Raw genomic sequence first — 14,848 nt, 5'->3', positions numbered from 1 at the left:
ATCCGTCCTTGTCTATCGCTCTTGGCTTTAGATGCAACGAACGGAGCGTGCGCATACTGCCAAAATGCTGCATGACATCTCGGCTGCCAATGGGGAGGTTGACACTGCGAAGAGACTCCGACTTCCATTGGCAGGCCGTGTCGGACAGGTTGCCGATCGAAATCATGAAATCAGCTCTTGCGAGTACAGTCAAATTCGTCAGGTCTGGGCACAAAGACGGCAAGCTTGCGAGAATGGTTGCACAGTGCGGGGAGTTATCGATTTTAAAGCATAGGTCTCTGAGGGGGGACCGATGAAGAGAAATGGGAAAGAATCGAGGCCGGAAGGGCATCTTTGCCAGGAAGACCGGTACTCGCGCAAGTCAGGGATGATGCGCCTACCGCCGGATCGTATGAGGAGTGTCCGAACTGTGACATCGGCAATATCCACACTTCCATCCCCAGAGTCACTGCATCGCGCGTACAAGACCTTGATCCTAGCTGCGTACGTTTGCATGCGAGACCAGGACGCTCGCCTGATAGGGTCGGCGATCATCTGGAATTGGATAAGAACTAGCCGCGAAGGTGATGTCTCAACGGGTCCACACACCAGCTCCGTACGATCCGACCCTGCGACCAGGCGATGCTCTTCGAGTGTCTTGAGCAGCCGCACCCACGAGCTTTGCCGCTCCCAAAGCACATCGAGAGCGGTAGAGCTGATCGCCCGATCCGTCACTGCTACCGCCGCTAATGACCGAAGACTGCGCTGCGTCTCCAGCTCGACGCAGATCTGAAGGAGGATGTCGTAGACGCCGAGGCAATCAATTGACCTGGACATCGTAGAGGAGTACGCGAGGGTCTGCGCGGTGAGAGATCAGGACAAGGACTGTACTAGGGCTTACGACATTGGAAGCGTCACGTCTCTGGACATTCGCTGAACGCGTGACATCGTTGACGCTGATATAGCAAAGTATACAGCGTCCGGGGCCGAGAGGCCTCGAGCTGGTCAGGCGTCAGCCTATGTAGTGCTGTCATTGTCAAAGCTCGTCTCGCAATAGGTTTTTAGCGCAAATGTATGGCTATCGATATGCAGGCTCGTCATTGTGCAGCCGCTGTCCTTCGTACAGTGGGCTCATGGCGCATGGGGACTAGTAAAGTGATGATGAAGCCAACGACGCCCAATACTGCAGGTTCAGAGTCAGTATCAGCCGCAGGGGTGCTGCTTAGACGCTCACAGAATCCCGTTATCTTCTCCTCGGGCGTATGGAAGTACACGCTCGTTACCCCTGCGGCAAATATCCACAGAGCGATCATGACGGTGTTGACCGCGATGGCGAATGTGCGCGCAAGGGTCCGCGGCGCTTGCGATTTCAGGAGGGGTCGGAGCTGATCGGCGAGCACCAGGATGCTCATCGTGAGCAGGAAGATGTGGCCGGAGACGTCGTGGCCGCGACGGAGCCTGGGGCGCCCGCCCCACGAGGAGGGGATGACGTACGACCCGGTGGTAGAGTCGAATTGCGCGGTGAATAGATCGGGGTGCGTCTCGGGCGAGACCTTGGTGCCCGTGTAGCAATACTCGTGCGGGAGGATCACGACGTTCTCCATGTCTTCGTGGGGGACCACGAGGACGCACTCGCCACCGCTGGCGACGGTGACACGGTCGATGAGGGAGGGCCCGAAGAACCAGCCAGCAAACGCGAGCCAGACGGCGGTAGCGACGCCCCAGCGGAGGATCTGGGGGAGTGCACGCCGCGGGGGTCGCGCTGTTATCGCGATCGCTGCCGCCGCGGTCGTCCACCCCCAGGCGTTCTTGATGAAAACGGTGTTTAGGGGGTTGGCCTTGTTGGCGAAAAAGTGCGTGGGGCCGAGGGGATGGGGGAGGTGGGTGAGGAGAGGATCCGAGGTATCAACATAGCTGCTTGCGAGGACCGAGTAGAGGGTTCCGAGTGCGACCGTCGCGGTCGTCGCGACCAGCGCCTGCACGCGGACGTCGTGGATGTTCATGGTAAGTCGTATCGGGCGCGTCGAGTGACGTCAGCCGATGACCGGCAGCGCGGACCGGGAGTGAACTTGGAAGGGCCGCCACGTTGAGTTGTGCGCAGTGCGCGCTTGTCTCCCTCCGCTCATGGGCATCAGCGAGCGCCGCAAGTACAAGGCGACCGCGCGATGGGCGTACTCGCGTCCGCTCGTCCTCAACGCCCTACGCCTCCTCTGGATCGTCGTCGTCGTCTGGGGCGAGATCGGTGTCTACTACTGGTCACTCTCGTCCTGTCGCTGGCCGGATAAGAATTTGGTGCGCAGTCAGTCCATGCAATTAAGCCCCTAGCTGACTTGCATCTGAAGCCTCAGCATGCCTCCCCACTTCACATACTCCTGATCTCCGTGCGTCGTTGCGTTCCCAGCCTTCCAACTCATTCACCGATCATCTACCTTTAGGACCCGCAAGTCCGCCCCCCACGCGATTTCTGGGAAGACACGTCCTGGCTCGCCTCTGCACGGGAGTTCTTCTTCGAGCTCAATCTGAAGCGTAACTGGCACGTCACTCGTCGCCTGAAGCCACAAACCATCTTCTTCCTTGGCGACATGCTTGCCAGCGGGAAATACGTACATAGCGAGCAAGAGTCCGTCTACTCAACTCCCCCCTTGACGCTCTGCTAACTGCGGCAGATTTGAGCAGTACTGGCAGAAGTTCCAGGACACGTTTGCCTTCGAGAACGGGACGGACGTGTACTACTTGCCAGGGAACAACGACTTCGGGTGCGCGGTAAGACTACAGCGAGGTCGTTCAAGATGCTAACTATGTATAGCATGGGAGCGTCCCGCTCACTTTCCGTCAACGTGCGAGCCTACTACAAGAAGTACGTCGGCCCTCTCAACCAGGCGGTCCCTCTGCGAGGACACAACTTCGTTGCGTTGGACGCTCCTGGCCTCGTAGACGAGGACTATAGGAGATCTGCCAGCGGCTTGCCGCATCAGCAATGGAGTCCGACCCTCGGAGGGACCTTGGACTTCATCAGAGAGTTAGACAATGGTCAGCGAAGCAGCTTCACTCCATCTCCACGAGTCCTAATTACAGAATAACAGAGCAAGGCCCTGTCGTGTTGTTGTCGCATATTCCCCTCCACAGACCTGATACTGCCACATGCGGTCGGCTCCGGGAGAAGGGAACTATCCGCAGAGGCGTCGGTCACGGCTACCAGAACACCCTTGGCAAGGAGACAACATACTATCTCCTCGATACGCTCCATCCTATCGCTGTCTTCAGGTTCGTCCGTATTTCCTCCTCCTGCATGGGTTGCTCAAGCTATGCCCAGCGGTGACAACCGTGATTACTGTGAATACAACCATACCTCCCGACACATCGACCCGGAGACCCGCACCAAAATCTCTGAAGAAAGCGTGCGGGAGGTCACCATCAAGTCCTTCTCTATGGCGCGAAATATTCATCACCCTGGATTCCATCTACTCTCGCTTGTCGAACCATCAACCGGCGCGCCGTCGCTAGCAGACACGGCGTGCTTCCTGCCAGATCAGCCCGGCCTGTTCTCCGCCCTCTATTGGCCCTTCGTGGCCATCACTACCCTTCTCCTGCTCTTCCTTAACCTGCGGAAAGGACCGGGCCGTCTCCCAGGTCTTGTCGGCCGCCTCACACCGGCTAGCCCATATCGTGGTCGCCATCCGACTGTCTGGACGCCATTCACGGCCGCTCCAGATAGCCCCACTGGCTCTCTTCCTGTGGTCCGCACCCCCACATCCTCCGCTGGGCCGCAGATGAAGGCATCTTCTCGGCCAGCATCCCCCTCCGCCCTCCTCCATCCCTCTTCCGCGGCTGCTATCGCTGCTGCCGACGCAGACGAGGACGAGGACGAGACGTATCCCGCGCAGTACGCCACCCGACGCGCAGCGTACGAGCACGATGACCTCTGGTCACCGCGGCATAACAAGGGCGCGCGCAGCATCGATCAGGAGGCCGCAGACTCGTACTTCCTTCAGCAACCCGCGGCGCCTCGACATCAGGGCAAGCGCCCGTGGTCGTGGTCGTTCACGTTCGTGTTTGCGCAGCGGCGGCGGCGGATCACGCTGCGGGCGCCGACGCTGACGGCGCGGGGCGTGAAGGACGCGGTGGGCGTATTAGGGTGCGGGGCAGACAAGTTCGATGCCGGGGTGGTGGGGAGCACGGCACTGGATGCGCTGAGTGTGCTGTGGGTGGCGGTGGTGGTGTGGGCGTTCCTTGCGTGGAGGTCGTTATAGGACGCTGCGAGAGTGGATGAGTGCAGGACGATGTATGAGTCGAGCGGTGGCTTCGCAGAGTTACGACGCTATGTAATTTATTCGTAACGAGGATTTTCTTACGACTGGCGATGCGCTCTGTAGCATACGATGGAAGCTTGCTTGCTGTCTTTACGGTCAAGGACATCTATACTGGAGTATAATGGGTGGCATGGCTGCGATGACCGTGTCACCCCTTTCTTCACGAGCCCTCATATTTGTCGTACTGTCAAGAACACTGTCTTTGCCTCAGTGCCCTCTTGACTCCTAACAAGAGTGGATATCCCTCGCCCAACCCACGCCCAGCTTGCTTCTCGAGCGGTGGCATCATCGATCACACGGCGCACAGACGCAGCTGAATCTTGAGCTGGATACTTGTTCCCGACCATACTTCTGACGACCATGAACTTTGTGGATCCATTCGACATCGCTACTGCGAGCAGCAGTACACCCCCTCCGCGGCCTGACAATGAGCAGAGCCTGAACGAGGAGGTCAACCAGGTCATAGGCCAGCTTGGGCGCTTCTGGGGAGGCTTCCGGCAGCAGGTGCGTTGCGACGACCGAACCATCGACGCTCATGCTGATGGACTCGTGCTGCAGAGTCAAGCAGCCCTGCAGGTCGCAAAGAAAGACCTTGGAGACGTCGTGCAGCAGGCGCAGAAGGAGCTCACCAAGCTGACGACAGAGGTCACCTCCCCCGCCGCCCCGGAGACCCCGGCTGGCGACCCCTCGGAAGGCGAAGCCTCCGCTCACGACTCCGCCGACCGCACCCCTGTTGGATCCCCTACCACTGAACAAGCCTCCGCCGCTGGCCCCTCCACATCCACCCCCGCCGCGACCGCCACCGCCCAGGTCTCCAACATCTTCAACCGCCTCCAGGCAGCCCTCCCGCCTGCTGTTGTCTCCGCCGTGCAGCACAACCTCGAGACCGTCCAGCACACCGTGCAGCATAACATCGAGAACCTGCAGCACACCGACCTCAACGCGCTGCGCCAGAGCCTCTCCGCCGAGTTTGCGCGCGTGCAGGGCGTGACGCGCGCGCAGGCGGAGGAGTACATGCATCGCAGCGAGGAGCTCCTGCGCGAGGCGGGTGACGTGCTCAAGGATGCGGTGAAGGTGCTTCCCCCGGAGGACGACGGCGTGGGGATGCAGGCAGGCGTGGTTTGGGATGGGTCGGATATCTGGATGCTGCCGGAACCCACGACGGGGGCTGGCAAGGGGAAGGGTAGAGCGAGCGCAGAAACGCAGCGCTCGGTCTCGACCCGGGCAGAGGCGCTATTGAGGCGTCTACGCAGCGATCCGGAGATCATCTTGCACGATCCTGAGGCAGATGAGAAGGTGAAGGGCATTTACGACGAGTGGTTGAAGAACGCCGAGTTCTCGCTTGGGGGTGAGAAAAAGACAACCTGGGACGAGAAGGTTGAGAGCGCACTGGCTGACGGGGCGGATGGTGCTGCCTTGAAGACGACTCACGATGCGACTGGTGAGATCCCTTTGTATCAGCTCGCTAGCAGTCGCATCATAGATCTCACTCCAGTGCCCGACAAACTGTCGGAAGAGGTCTTCTGGAAGCGGTACTTCTTCCGCGTTCATCAGATTGAGACCGAAGAGGCGAAGCGCAAGACTCTGCTGCAAGGTATATACACTAGTCTTCCAGGCGCAGGTCCCGTCTCATCACATCTCGCAGCGCAAGTCAACGACAACGAGGAAGACTTCAGCTGGGGCGAAGAGGACGAAGAGGAGGAAGATATCACGTCCACTCACACCATTGAGAAGCCACTCGTCAGCGAACCAGCCGTTCAGAAGCTTGCGGAGCCCAAGCCTGAGCCTGCTAGCGCCATTCCGGCCCACCTCAGCTCTCGCGAGAGCAGCGGAGAGGAAAGCTATGATGTCGTCTCATCGAACGTCAGCGCTGTGGGCGAGGAACCTAAGAAAGAGAAGGAGAAGGACGAGTCGGAGGAGGACAGTGATTGGGAGTAAATTGTCCGGAAGTTTATACTTATACAATGTACACATCAGAAGCGCAGGAACCTCTGTACTTATACCACTGATTCTATGCTCAAAGTCATCGTGTCTCAGACTCTACTCGCCCCACGAGATTCACGCCTTCCCGCATACAATCTCGCTGAAGCAGCTCCCGGGCGTTTGGTGAACGCTGAAGATTTTCCACCCCACCTCCCTCGTCAACTGGTCGAACTCGCCGAGCGTCCGCTGCTGCCCCGTCGTCTTGACCGCCATCGTGAAGTCCTGCAGGTACTGAGGTAGTGACCAAAGTTCATGTTGAAGTTGCGTCACGGGCGCGTGCGGAGGCACGTGGTCGATCGAGCGCTTCATGAGTCGAATTTTCGCGTCCTGTTCCCTCCTGCTTTCGTCCTCCACCTTGCCGCCTGCCGCGTGCCCAGCAAACCCAATTGTCCGAGCCCACCCTCGGTACATGATCTTTACGCAAAACACCCGCGACGAGTCAGTGTTTCTGTTTTCCTTCCGCTCTCACCTTTGCTGAAGGTCCCCAGTTACCTCAGCGACCTCGTTTTCTCTCTCCTCAGTCTCTGATACCGTGTCGCGCTACAACATGTTCACTCGACCTATCATCCGCATTCCTCAGCTCTACAAGGGCTTCCGGGGTATGGCGACGCACGCGTCGACCGTCCCTGGTGTTCTTCACCTCAAATCCGGGCAGTCGTTCACTGGGCGGTCTTTCGGCGCCCCGAAAAGCATCTTCGCTGAGACCGTGTTCTCAACGTCTATTACCTCTTGTACGTACCCATGCGTCCTAGTATACGCCCCAGCTGACCGTCATTCAGACACCGAATCCATGACCGATCCTTCATACCGTGGCCAAATCCTAGTCTTCACTACTCCCCTCATCGGTAACTACGGCGTACCCGCAAACGAGGCCCCTTGCGACTCCCGCGACGTTGGGGTCGTTCTGGAGTCGAAGGGCATCCAGTGCGCAGGCGTCATCGTCGCTGACGTCGCCGACCGCTACTCCCACCACTCCGCCGTCGAGTCAATTGCATCCTGGTGCCAGCGTCATGGGGTCCCTGGCATCAGCGGGATTGACACGCGCGCTGTCACCACCCTCCTTCGTGACCAGGGTACCACCCTGGGTCGCATGGCCATTGGCGCCGACGCGTCCCTTGCGCCTCCTGCGGCCGAAGAGTACTGGGACCCCACGGGTGAGAATCTCGTCGACCAGGTGTCCACCAAGGAGCCCTACGTTCTCAACCCTGCTGGCGACGTCAGCATCGCCGTCCTCGACTTCGGCGCGAAGGCCAACATTCTGCGCTCGCTCGTCCGCCGCGGCGCGAAGGTTACCGTGCTCCCGTGGAATTACGACTTTAACGCTGTGCGCGACAAGTACGACGGCCTCTTCCTCTCCAACGGCCCCGGTGACCCCGCGCATTGCATGGACGCCGCGCTTAACCTGCGCAAGACGATGGCCGAGTGGGACAAGCCCGTCTTTGGTATCTGCATGGGGCACCAGATCATCGGTATGGCTGCCGGCCTCGACGCGTACCGCATGACCTTTGGCAACCGTGGGCACAATCAGCCGGTGCTTGCGCTCGCGTCGTCGGGTTCCATCCAGGCCGGTCGCGTCTATGTGACGAGTCAGAACCACCAGTACGCTCTCAAGCTGCAGGATCCGTTCCCAGGCGGCTGGGAGCCGTTCTTCATCAACTGCAACGACTCCTCGGTGGAGGGAATTAAGTCGACCGCTGACTCGGGTCGCAAGGTGTGGGGCGTGCAGTTCCACCCTGAGAGCGCCGGCGGACCGCTGGACACCATCGAGGTACGTCTTCGCCACTGCAGCCATGGTGGCCGTGTATACTCACCGTCTATCAGATGTTTACCGACTTCGTCTCCGAATGCCGCGCGCACAAGTTATCTATCCCTGCTGCCAAGGGCCGCGCACCCATGGCCGACCGCACCAATGTCGACCTCCCTCGGGACCTGCCCAAGGAGGCGACGCCTCAAGCGGCACACGCATAATGTTTTGTCTTTCTGTTTATCTTGTGGATGGGATGTATCGTAACTGAAATGTAATATAAATCTAGGCGTATGACATAGAGTACACTCGTAGGGCTGCAAACATAGATCCTTCATATTCGTGAACAAAGAGGTGACTACTTATCAGAGGAGCGCCCTCCGCGGAAACAAAGTTGAACATGGTAGCACGTGCTTCGAATCAAGCGTCTAATCAGGCAAGCTTTATCTCGACCACCTTCGCACCTACCATTTCCATGTCCCTAGCACTGGTCGACTTGAACAGAGTTCTGTGCTCGTCCAGAAGGCTCTCTTTAGCAAATGAAGCCGTCGGTATCGACGCCAGCATGATCCTGAGTATGATGCTCTGACCACGGCTTACGGTCAACATGACGTCAAGTGTCCTCCATCCGCTAGACCTGCTTATAAGCACCTGAGGTACGGTATAGGTCAACGCCCAAATATTCTGTGTATCCCCCTCTACCTCGAGATCATGTTTGCGATTCACCCGAACCAAGATCATCGCCCCATGGTCCGCCTGGCGTGCCAGGTGCAGCCGTACTCGTACGGAAAGAAAGGGTCGAAGAGTCTCGCCGCGAGATACGCGCTCGCGACGCCAGAGAACAACTTCAAGCTTGACGAGGACCAAGAATATGGAGAGGTGTCAACGCTCTACTTGGGTACTCTGACAACCTCGCTGAACACACTTCCCTCAGATTTGGATGGGCGACCACCCCAACGGTCCCTCAAAATCCGCGGCGACAGGCGTTGAGCTCGCGACCCTGATCCAACAACACCCCGACGAATTTCTTGGCTCCAAGGTCGCGCAAAAGTACCCGAACCCCACAAACGGCAAGCCACAGCTCCCCTTCCTCTTCAAGGTCCTTTCCTTCGACAAAGCGCTCCCTTTGCAAGCGCACCCGGATAAGAAGCTCGCGGCGCAGCTGTTCAAGGACGAGGAGAAGAAGCAGGGCGGCGAGCACGAGAAGTTCGTCGACACGAACCACAAGCCGGAGGTGGCGGTCGCGCTGTCGGAGACGTTTGAGGCGTTCGTGGGGTTCAGGCCTGCGGAGGAGATTGTGCAGTTCTTGCGCGATGTGCCAGAACTGCGCGAGTTGGTAGGGTCGGACGTGTCGTCGTCGCCCGAGCTAGATCGTGAGCTGAAGGAGATCTTTGGCCGCACCTTTGACGCCGATCCTGCTACCGTGCAGCAGCTGACGAAGTCGCTGGTGGAGCGCGTGGAGAAGGAGGGCGACGCGGCGCTGGGCGAGATTGGAAAGAAGGAGGGCCTCGCGCGCGTCGTGAAGAAAGTGCTCGCACAGTATCCAAACCCGTCAACGGTCGACCAGAAGAGCATGTTCGCCGCCATCTTCTTCATGAACTTCGTCGTCGCCAAACGCGGAGATGGTATTGCCGTGCCTGCGGACTGCATACACGCGTACTTGGAAGGCGACTGCATTGAGGTATCTCAATTCGGGTGCGATTAGTCTTCCGCGCTCACGCTCGCCACAGTGCATGGCGACCTCCGACAACATGATCTCGTGCGGCTGGCAAGGCGCGATGGGCCCGCCAGACGACGCCAGCCTCTTCGTCAAGATGCTCCTGCACAACCCAGGTCCCTCGCGCTACCTCGCGCTGCCCACGACTACCGTCTCCGCGCCGAAAGCTCAGTCAGGGAAGTTCACGACGGAGTACGGCATCAGCAAGTTCATGGAGGAATTCTCGATCTTGCGCGTAGACCTTCCTGGGGACGCGAAGGAGACTCTCCGACTCACTGGTCCGGCGATATACATTGTGACGCGCGCTGACCAGGGCGTCGAGTTCAGTGTAGGCGCGGACGAGCAGCGCGCGACGCTGAAGGAAGGAGAGGTTATTTTCGTGAAGCCGGACAACGACCTGACAATCTCGGGCGTGCGCCGAGTCGGCGGTGGCAATGTCGAAGTATTCGGTGCATATTGTGAGGTGTAATGGAATTCATGCGCTTTTCCCACGTGTATAATTCAGATCGAGCGAAAAAAAACGAAGTGTATATGTAGACGACGAAGCGATACCTGGGTTTGCTGGACGTGTGTGAAGCCCACGTTCGACCATCACAAATACTGGACGAATCGACCAAGTCATCAAGCCGTGACGTGAATATGGCTGGTGCTCGCAGTGAGTGCCGGTCGACCATCTGCATCCTGTTTACGTCGTAGATGGGATTGCGCTCGCTCGCTCCATCCCATTTCCCCCTGAAGACGTTCGAGCACCGTGCGTGCTCGGAGGTCCTCCGCGGCTGCCAGTAGCAAGTGGCTCTTGGGAGATGCCGTCTGCTTCATCCTCGTCCCTTGACCCGGGACCGTGCGTCGCCGCTGGGTGGTCTGCGAAATCCATGGCCTGAGAGACTTGCGCACTGAGCAGGCTATGAGTCGTTTGACCCTGCAAGGAGACGAAGAGTACGCAGGTAGGATAGATTCCCTGGACGCGCGCCGTCATTTGGAGGGGATCGTACGGAGACAAACGACATACGGCAATGTTATGAATGGCATTCCCCAGGGGGACGCTGATGGAGAAGCTATTCGTTCTTGCAGTGGCGAAAGTAATGCAGTCGCAGACCTGCCGCGGGTCAAAATATGCTTAACGCAGTTGGAGAAATTGAAGACGCACCCAAAAGAGGCAGTAGACAAGACCTGACTCCAAGAGCATCATGAGGACTTTTTCTGCTTGCGATCGCTGCTTGAAAACCCCAAGAGAGCCTTTTATCTCTCGTCGGTAATACCTAGTCCGGAGCATCCAGTAAATCTGAGGAAAAGCGGCGAATGCTTCACTTACCAGACCTTGATGCCAATCAAGGAAGTCGCCACGATGTTGGTGAACAGGAGAGGAATAAGCATGGCGAGGTACTGGGCCACGCTTTCGAAACTGTGTGCGGAAGGCGAGTTCGGCCAGAAGGCCCAAACGCACTCAGTGATACTCCCACCTACGTGTGGAACGCTCAGCGAGAGAGGATAGCAATTAGTGATAACACACCTATGCTTCCACACATGCATGTCAATAGTAGGGCCTTGGCAAGGCGGTGATCCTGCCAGAGGCACCAAGCCCTCCAGACGAGGACCGCATCACACATCACGTACTGAAGAGGGATCAGAGTTCTTTATATCGCATATTACACGAGGGTACGCACGTTCGAGCGACGGGCAACCGCTATTAGTACTTCCAAACCATCCAAGAGCCCGTTGACGTCGTGCTCCGAAGCACCAAGTGCGGACGGGAGTTCGACCAAGTAGAATGCCGCGTTGGAGAAGACAGCGATGGTAGAAGAGAAGAAGAGTCCTAGAATCGCCACTAGCGTGAAGCGTCGTTGGCCCTGCCGATGCCTGAACACCGGTCAATATTGTGATGCACGCGAATATATCTGGCCTACGCAATGATAGACGCGGCCGCAATGAATAGTGCCAATTGTGCTCCTGCCAGATCGTCCTAGAATAAGATACGAAAGAGAAGGAGATGGCCACGTACCGTATAGCACAAAGTCGACGCCGATATCCGTCATGATGACTTGCCATACATATATGTCGTATGCTGCCAAGGGCCCATACTCTGAGTCCGCAATAGCCCTCATATGGTCTTTTGGAAGGAAGACCGGGAGGAAGGGTGGAAGGTCTACAAGCGTGATCTCGCGAGCCCACAGGACTATATATGTCCATGAGCGCCAGATTGTAAGCTCGGAGCAGCTGGACTGCCGTTGTATACCTAGTTCTGATGACGCTCCGGCCTTGCAAGAGCGTGTCCGTATCTTCTCGCGGACAGGTCAATCAAGATGCTGTCCACCGCATATGTGATATCAGCGTGAAACTGGGGCGTGGCGTACATAGTGAATGCTCTAAGATAGAGGCTTCATATCTCGAGTTGGCGATCGCAGTGCGAGTGCTCCATTGTGCCCCCGAAAGCAGTGCCCCGCTACAGGTGATTGTTATAGCGAGGTACAGGTCAATTGCGCGAGCCCCACTGATGATGAGGGAAGGGAAGGAAAAGGAAAACCACGTGTGCGGCTCGCGCGTTATGTGACGACGCGTGACAGAACTTTGCACTGGTACTCGTATCTGACTTTGAGCCTGTGAGCGGTGGTAGCGACTTGACGATCGCAGGCGTACGCGGCGGTGATCATGTAGAGGTCTTCGGTGCATACTGCGAAGTATAAGATTTACTAAACAGCATACAAAGTACTTCTATAGATAATGCACTAAACCCTGTGAAGAAGAAAGGGGGAAGGAAGAAGATCTAGAGGGCCACGCGAGCCGATAATCGGAAAGTGCCGATGGAACCAAACCTGAGTAAACTCCAAGTTGTATCCTGACTTTGACCACCGTCAGCGGCTGCGAAAATGGGAGCAGAGCCGTTGGCTTCGAAGCCGAGTGAATGTGCATACGACATACTGCCTTCACAGGAGCTTCTTACGCCAGTGGACGAGTGCACGCACCATCGAAGTCGCCGAGTGACAGCGGCTTCCCATGTTCCCTCAAAATAGTATGGCGAGAGCTTTCTGCTGTATAACGAAAGTACTCAGGTGCTCATGCAGGCAGGCTCATGTGCCCTTCTCTCGCCCGGAAGTGGAAATTCCAGAATCTCTTCGCAGAATAAGAGCGGCGTGCGAGACGCGCCCTTGCCGTCCTTGCCTCCTTGTCCCCGCATCGAAAACGACATTTCAATATCCTTCGTGATATACCTATCTTCGCTTCTGCTACTGCAATGTCGAACATGCAAGCCTCCACCCTCTTCGACTTGACGGACCGCGTCGCACTCGTCACTGGCGGCGGCACAGGCATTGGGCTCATGATAGCGCAAGGCCTAGCTGCGAACGGCGCCAAAGTCTACATCACCGGTCGCCGGGGGCATGTCTTGACCAAGAGTGCCCAAGCCTTCGAAGGAAAGGGCCAGCTCGTCCCGTGCGTACTTCCCATCTGATATTCGTACAATACGGCGCTGCTGCGCCTTCCCTTCCATTGACATTTCCCAAAACCTATATACTCACTTCCTAAAGGTTGGTCATGGACGTAAACGACAAGGCCAGCATCCTCGCCGCCAAAGAGACGGTCTCCTCTAACGATGGTTACCTCGACATTCTTGTCAACAACGCTGGTCAGGATGACCCGGGCTCAGTCTGGATGAGCGACGAATCGAACGTCAAGAACAAGGAACCGGAAGCTTTCGGTTCGGGGCTCTTCGACGAAAAGCAGGAGGATTGGTCAAACATATTCAGCATCAACGGGTACTCCTGCTTCTTCGTGACGAGCGCGTTCTTAGGGCTGCTGGCGAAGGGCGCTGAAAGACACGGCGCGTACTCAGCGAACGTGATCAACGTGACCAGCGTTTGTGCCTCAATTAAGGTGGCCATGAACCATGTACGTCTCTCCCTCTCCGCCTCAGTGAATTCGCTCGCTAATCCCTGTACGCGTCTCAGTTTGGATATAACTCCGCTAAAGCTGCCGCCACCCATATCACCCACATGTTCGCCACAGAACTGGCGCGTCGCAAGATTCCTGTACGCGTGAATACACTCGCGCCTGGGCTCTTCGAGTCGGAGATGACTGCGGAGAAGCTGGCGGAGAACGGGATAGAAGGTGTTACACTCGGAGTGCAGCCGTTGCCTCACGCGCGGGTCGGAGGGTGAGCGTTCTCTGCCACTTGGCTACCAGTTTGTGCTGAAGCTGGAATCGCAGAGCGAATGAGATGGCTGGTACCGCGCTTTGGATGGCTTCCCCGGCCGGAGGATATCTCAATGGGCAGGAGATCATGATAGACGGTGGGTATACGACAGTGAACCCATCGAGGTCTTGACTGTATGGGCTGCGCGAGAATGCTGTATTTTGCCACGCGCCTTGGCACCTTGAAGAAATATTTGTATGTAGACTACCTTCAACGATCAACAGCTAGATAATATCAGAATCATTAATTGCTGAGACCGAACATTACAGCCATTTCGGCCGTAAATGTGTATCGACTCCGATGTTTACCTACTACAGTTCGCGCGATGGTCAATCATTTAGGCCCTTTCCATCTCGAGGATGCTCTCGCTACGCTGAGCACAATGCCATTGGGAAGTGTTCCTTGGCGGCTGTGCGTCTTCTTCATCCCCTCGTCCATAATCGAAAGGTCTTCGGTCTCGGGATGGGTTATTGAGCATCTCTCGCCTGCGCATCGGTTGTGTGCTATATGCGACGTGGTAAAGCACAGAAACTGTGAGACATGGGCGTCGAGCAGAGATTGTGTAGTGGTGCCCTTCAAGGCAACGAACAACACGCAAATCGGACGAAGGCTGTACCTGTTGTACCGATCATGTCTCTCACCTCGCAAGCATTTCTGCACTAGTGGCGAAAGCGCGCTGGGAAGACGGCATTCCGACTTCCATAAGAAAAGACCGCCCATGTTATGCGACCACAGGTCCGCCGTCTGAGAAGCGATCTCAATGATGAGCAGGGGATGATCAGGGTCGAAGAGTTGATGGATGAACTGGGAGGACCGGCTTGTTGGAAAGGCCGGCAGAGGTACTCGAGGAGGGAAAAGAGAGAGCCGACCGTAGATGAGGGTGTTTAATCATCGAGAGGAGTGAGGACTATAGGCTCGGCAGGTTCGAT

At 57.2% G+C, this 14,848-nt stretch overlaps 9 protein-coding genes across 9 annotated transcripts; 5 read left to right on the top strand and 4 right to left on the bottom strand.

The window, feature by feature from the left end:
• Positions 1-150: 150 nt before the first annotated feature.
• Positions 151-856, bottom strand: SCHCODRAFT_02634927 (uncharacterized protein). Its single transcript, XM_050345837.1, has 2 exons — positions 589-856; positions 151-534 (listed from the first exon to the last, which is right to left on the bottom strand). Exons 1-2 carry the CDS (start codon positions 814-816, stop codon positions 199-201), a joined length of 564 nt encoding a protein of 187 aa, XP_050198888.1. The 5' UTR covers positions 817-856; the 3' UTR covers positions 151-198.
• A 132-nt stretch (positions 857-988) lies between these two features.
• SCHCODRAFT_02634925 (uncharacterized protein) lies at positions 989-1,991 on the bottom strand. Its single transcript, XM_003029378.2, has 2 exons — positions 1,214-1,991; positions 989-1,162 (listed from the first exon to the last, which is right to left on the bottom strand). The coding sequence occupies exons 1-2, from the start codon at positions 1,980-1,982 to the stop codon at positions 1,077-1,079; spliced, it is 855 nt and encodes a 284-aa protein (XP_003029424.1). The 5' UTR covers positions 1,983-1,991; the 3' UTR covers positions 989-1,076.
• A 95-nt stretch (positions 1,992-2,086) lies between these two features.
• SCHCODRAFT_02634923 (uncharacterized protein) lies at positions 2,087-4,429 on the top strand. Its single transcript, XM_050345836.1, has 7 exons — positions 2,087-2,271; positions 2,322-2,360; positions 2,415-2,599; positions 2,646-2,735; positions 2,786-3,009; positions 3,063-3,243; positions 3,293-4,429. Exons 1-7 carry the CDS (start codon positions 2,104-2,106, stop codon positions 4,227-4,229), a joined length of 1,824 nt encoding a protein of 607 aa, XP_050198887.1. The 5' UTR covers positions 2,087-2,103; the 3' UTR covers positions 4,230-4,429.
• Positions 4,430-4,467: 38 nt separating this feature from the next.
• On the top strand, positions 4,468-6,329 carry SCHCODRAFT_02634922 (uncharacterized protein). The gene is made up of 4 exons (XM_050345835.1): positions 4,468-4,793; positions 4,848-5,730; positions 5,785-5,883; positions 5,935-6,329. Exons 1-4 carry the CDS (start codon positions 4,650-4,652, stop codon positions 6,225-6,227), a joined length of 1,419 nt encoding a protein of 472 aa, XP_050198886.1. The 5' UTR covers positions 4,468-4,649; the 3' UTR covers positions 6,228-6,329.
• Positions 6,330-6,605: 276 nt separating this feature from the next.
• SCHCODRAFT_02634918 (small subunit of carbamoyl phosphate synthase) lies at positions 6,606-8,367 on the top strand. Its single transcript, XM_003029777.2, has 4 exons — positions 6,606-6,710; positions 6,761-7,003; positions 7,052-8,040; positions 8,094-8,367. The coding sequence occupies exons 2-4, from the start codon at positions 6,820-6,822 to the stop codon at positions 8,238-8,240; spliced, it is 1,320 nt and encodes a 439-aa protein (XP_003029823.2). The 5' UTR covers positions 6,606-6,710; positions 6,761-6,819; the 3' UTR covers positions 8,241-8,367.
• A 130-nt stretch (positions 8,368-8,497) lies between these two features.
• SCHCODRAFT_02634915 (RmlC-like cupin) lies at positions 8,498-10,311 on the top strand. The gene is made up of 3 exons (XM_003029776.2): positions 8,498-8,895; positions 8,951-9,697; positions 9,747-10,311. The coding sequence occupies exons 1-3, from the start codon at positions 8,728-8,730 to the stop codon at positions 10,200-10,202; spliced, it is 1,371 nt and encodes a 456-aa protein (XP_003029822.1). The 5' UTR covers positions 8,498-8,727; the 3' UTR covers positions 10,203-10,311.
• Positions 10,312-10,346: 35 nt separating this feature from the next.
• On the bottom strand, positions 10,347-12,224 carry SCHCODRAFT_02634906 (uncharacterized protein). The gene is made up of 9 exons (XM_050345834.1): positions 11,981-12,224; positions 11,733-11,924; positions 11,638-11,680; positions 11,398-11,590; positions 11,244-11,346; positions 11,046-11,193; positions 10,881-10,992; positions 10,743-10,829; positions 10,347-10,691 (listed from the first exon to the last, which is right to left on the bottom strand). The coding sequence occupies exons 1-9, from the start codon at positions 12,084-12,086 to the stop codon at positions 10,419-10,421; spliced, it is 1,257 nt and encodes a 418-aa protein (XP_050198885.1). The 5' UTR covers positions 12,087-12,224; the 3' UTR covers positions 10,347-10,418.
• A 479-nt stretch (positions 12,225-12,703) lies between these two features.
• Positions 12,704-14,180, top strand: SCHCODRAFT_02634903 (NAD(P)-binding protein). Its single transcript, XM_003029775.2, has 5 exons — positions 12,704-12,740; positions 12,793-13,159; positions 13,255-13,615; positions 13,675-13,880; positions 13,934-14,180. The coding sequence occupies exons 2-5, from the start codon at positions 12,963-12,965 to the stop codon at positions 14,049-14,051; spliced, it is 882 nt and encodes a 293-aa protein (XP_003029821.1). The 5' UTR covers positions 12,704-12,740; positions 12,793-12,962; the 3' UTR covers positions 14,052-14,180.
• Positions 14,127-14,816, bottom strand: SCHCODRAFT_02370622 (uncharacterized protein). The gene is made up of 2 exons (XM_050342499.1): positions 14,789-14,816; positions 14,127-14,663 (listed from the first exon to the last, which is right to left on the bottom strand). Exon 2 carries the CDS (start codon positions 14,637-14,639, stop codon positions 14,253-14,255), a length of 387 nt encoding a protein of 128 aa, XP_050198884.1. The 5' UTR covers positions 14,640-14,663; positions 14,789-14,816; the 3' UTR covers positions 14,127-14,252.
• Between the last annotated feature and the right edge of the window lie 32 nt (positions 14,817-14,848).

The sequence above is a fragment of the Schizophyllum commune genome, assembly GCF_000143185.2.
Source record: "Schizophyllum commune H4-8 unplaced genomic scaffold SCHCOscaffold_9, whole genome shotgun sequence".
In the NCBI taxonomy this organism is placed as follows: domain Eukaryota; kingdom Fungi; phylum Basidiomycota; class Agaricomycetes; order Agaricales; family Schizophyllaceae; genus Schizophyllum; species Schizophyllum commune.
Note: the sequence above shows the minus strand (reverse complement) of the source record. Positions and strands in the feature narration are given on the sequence as shown.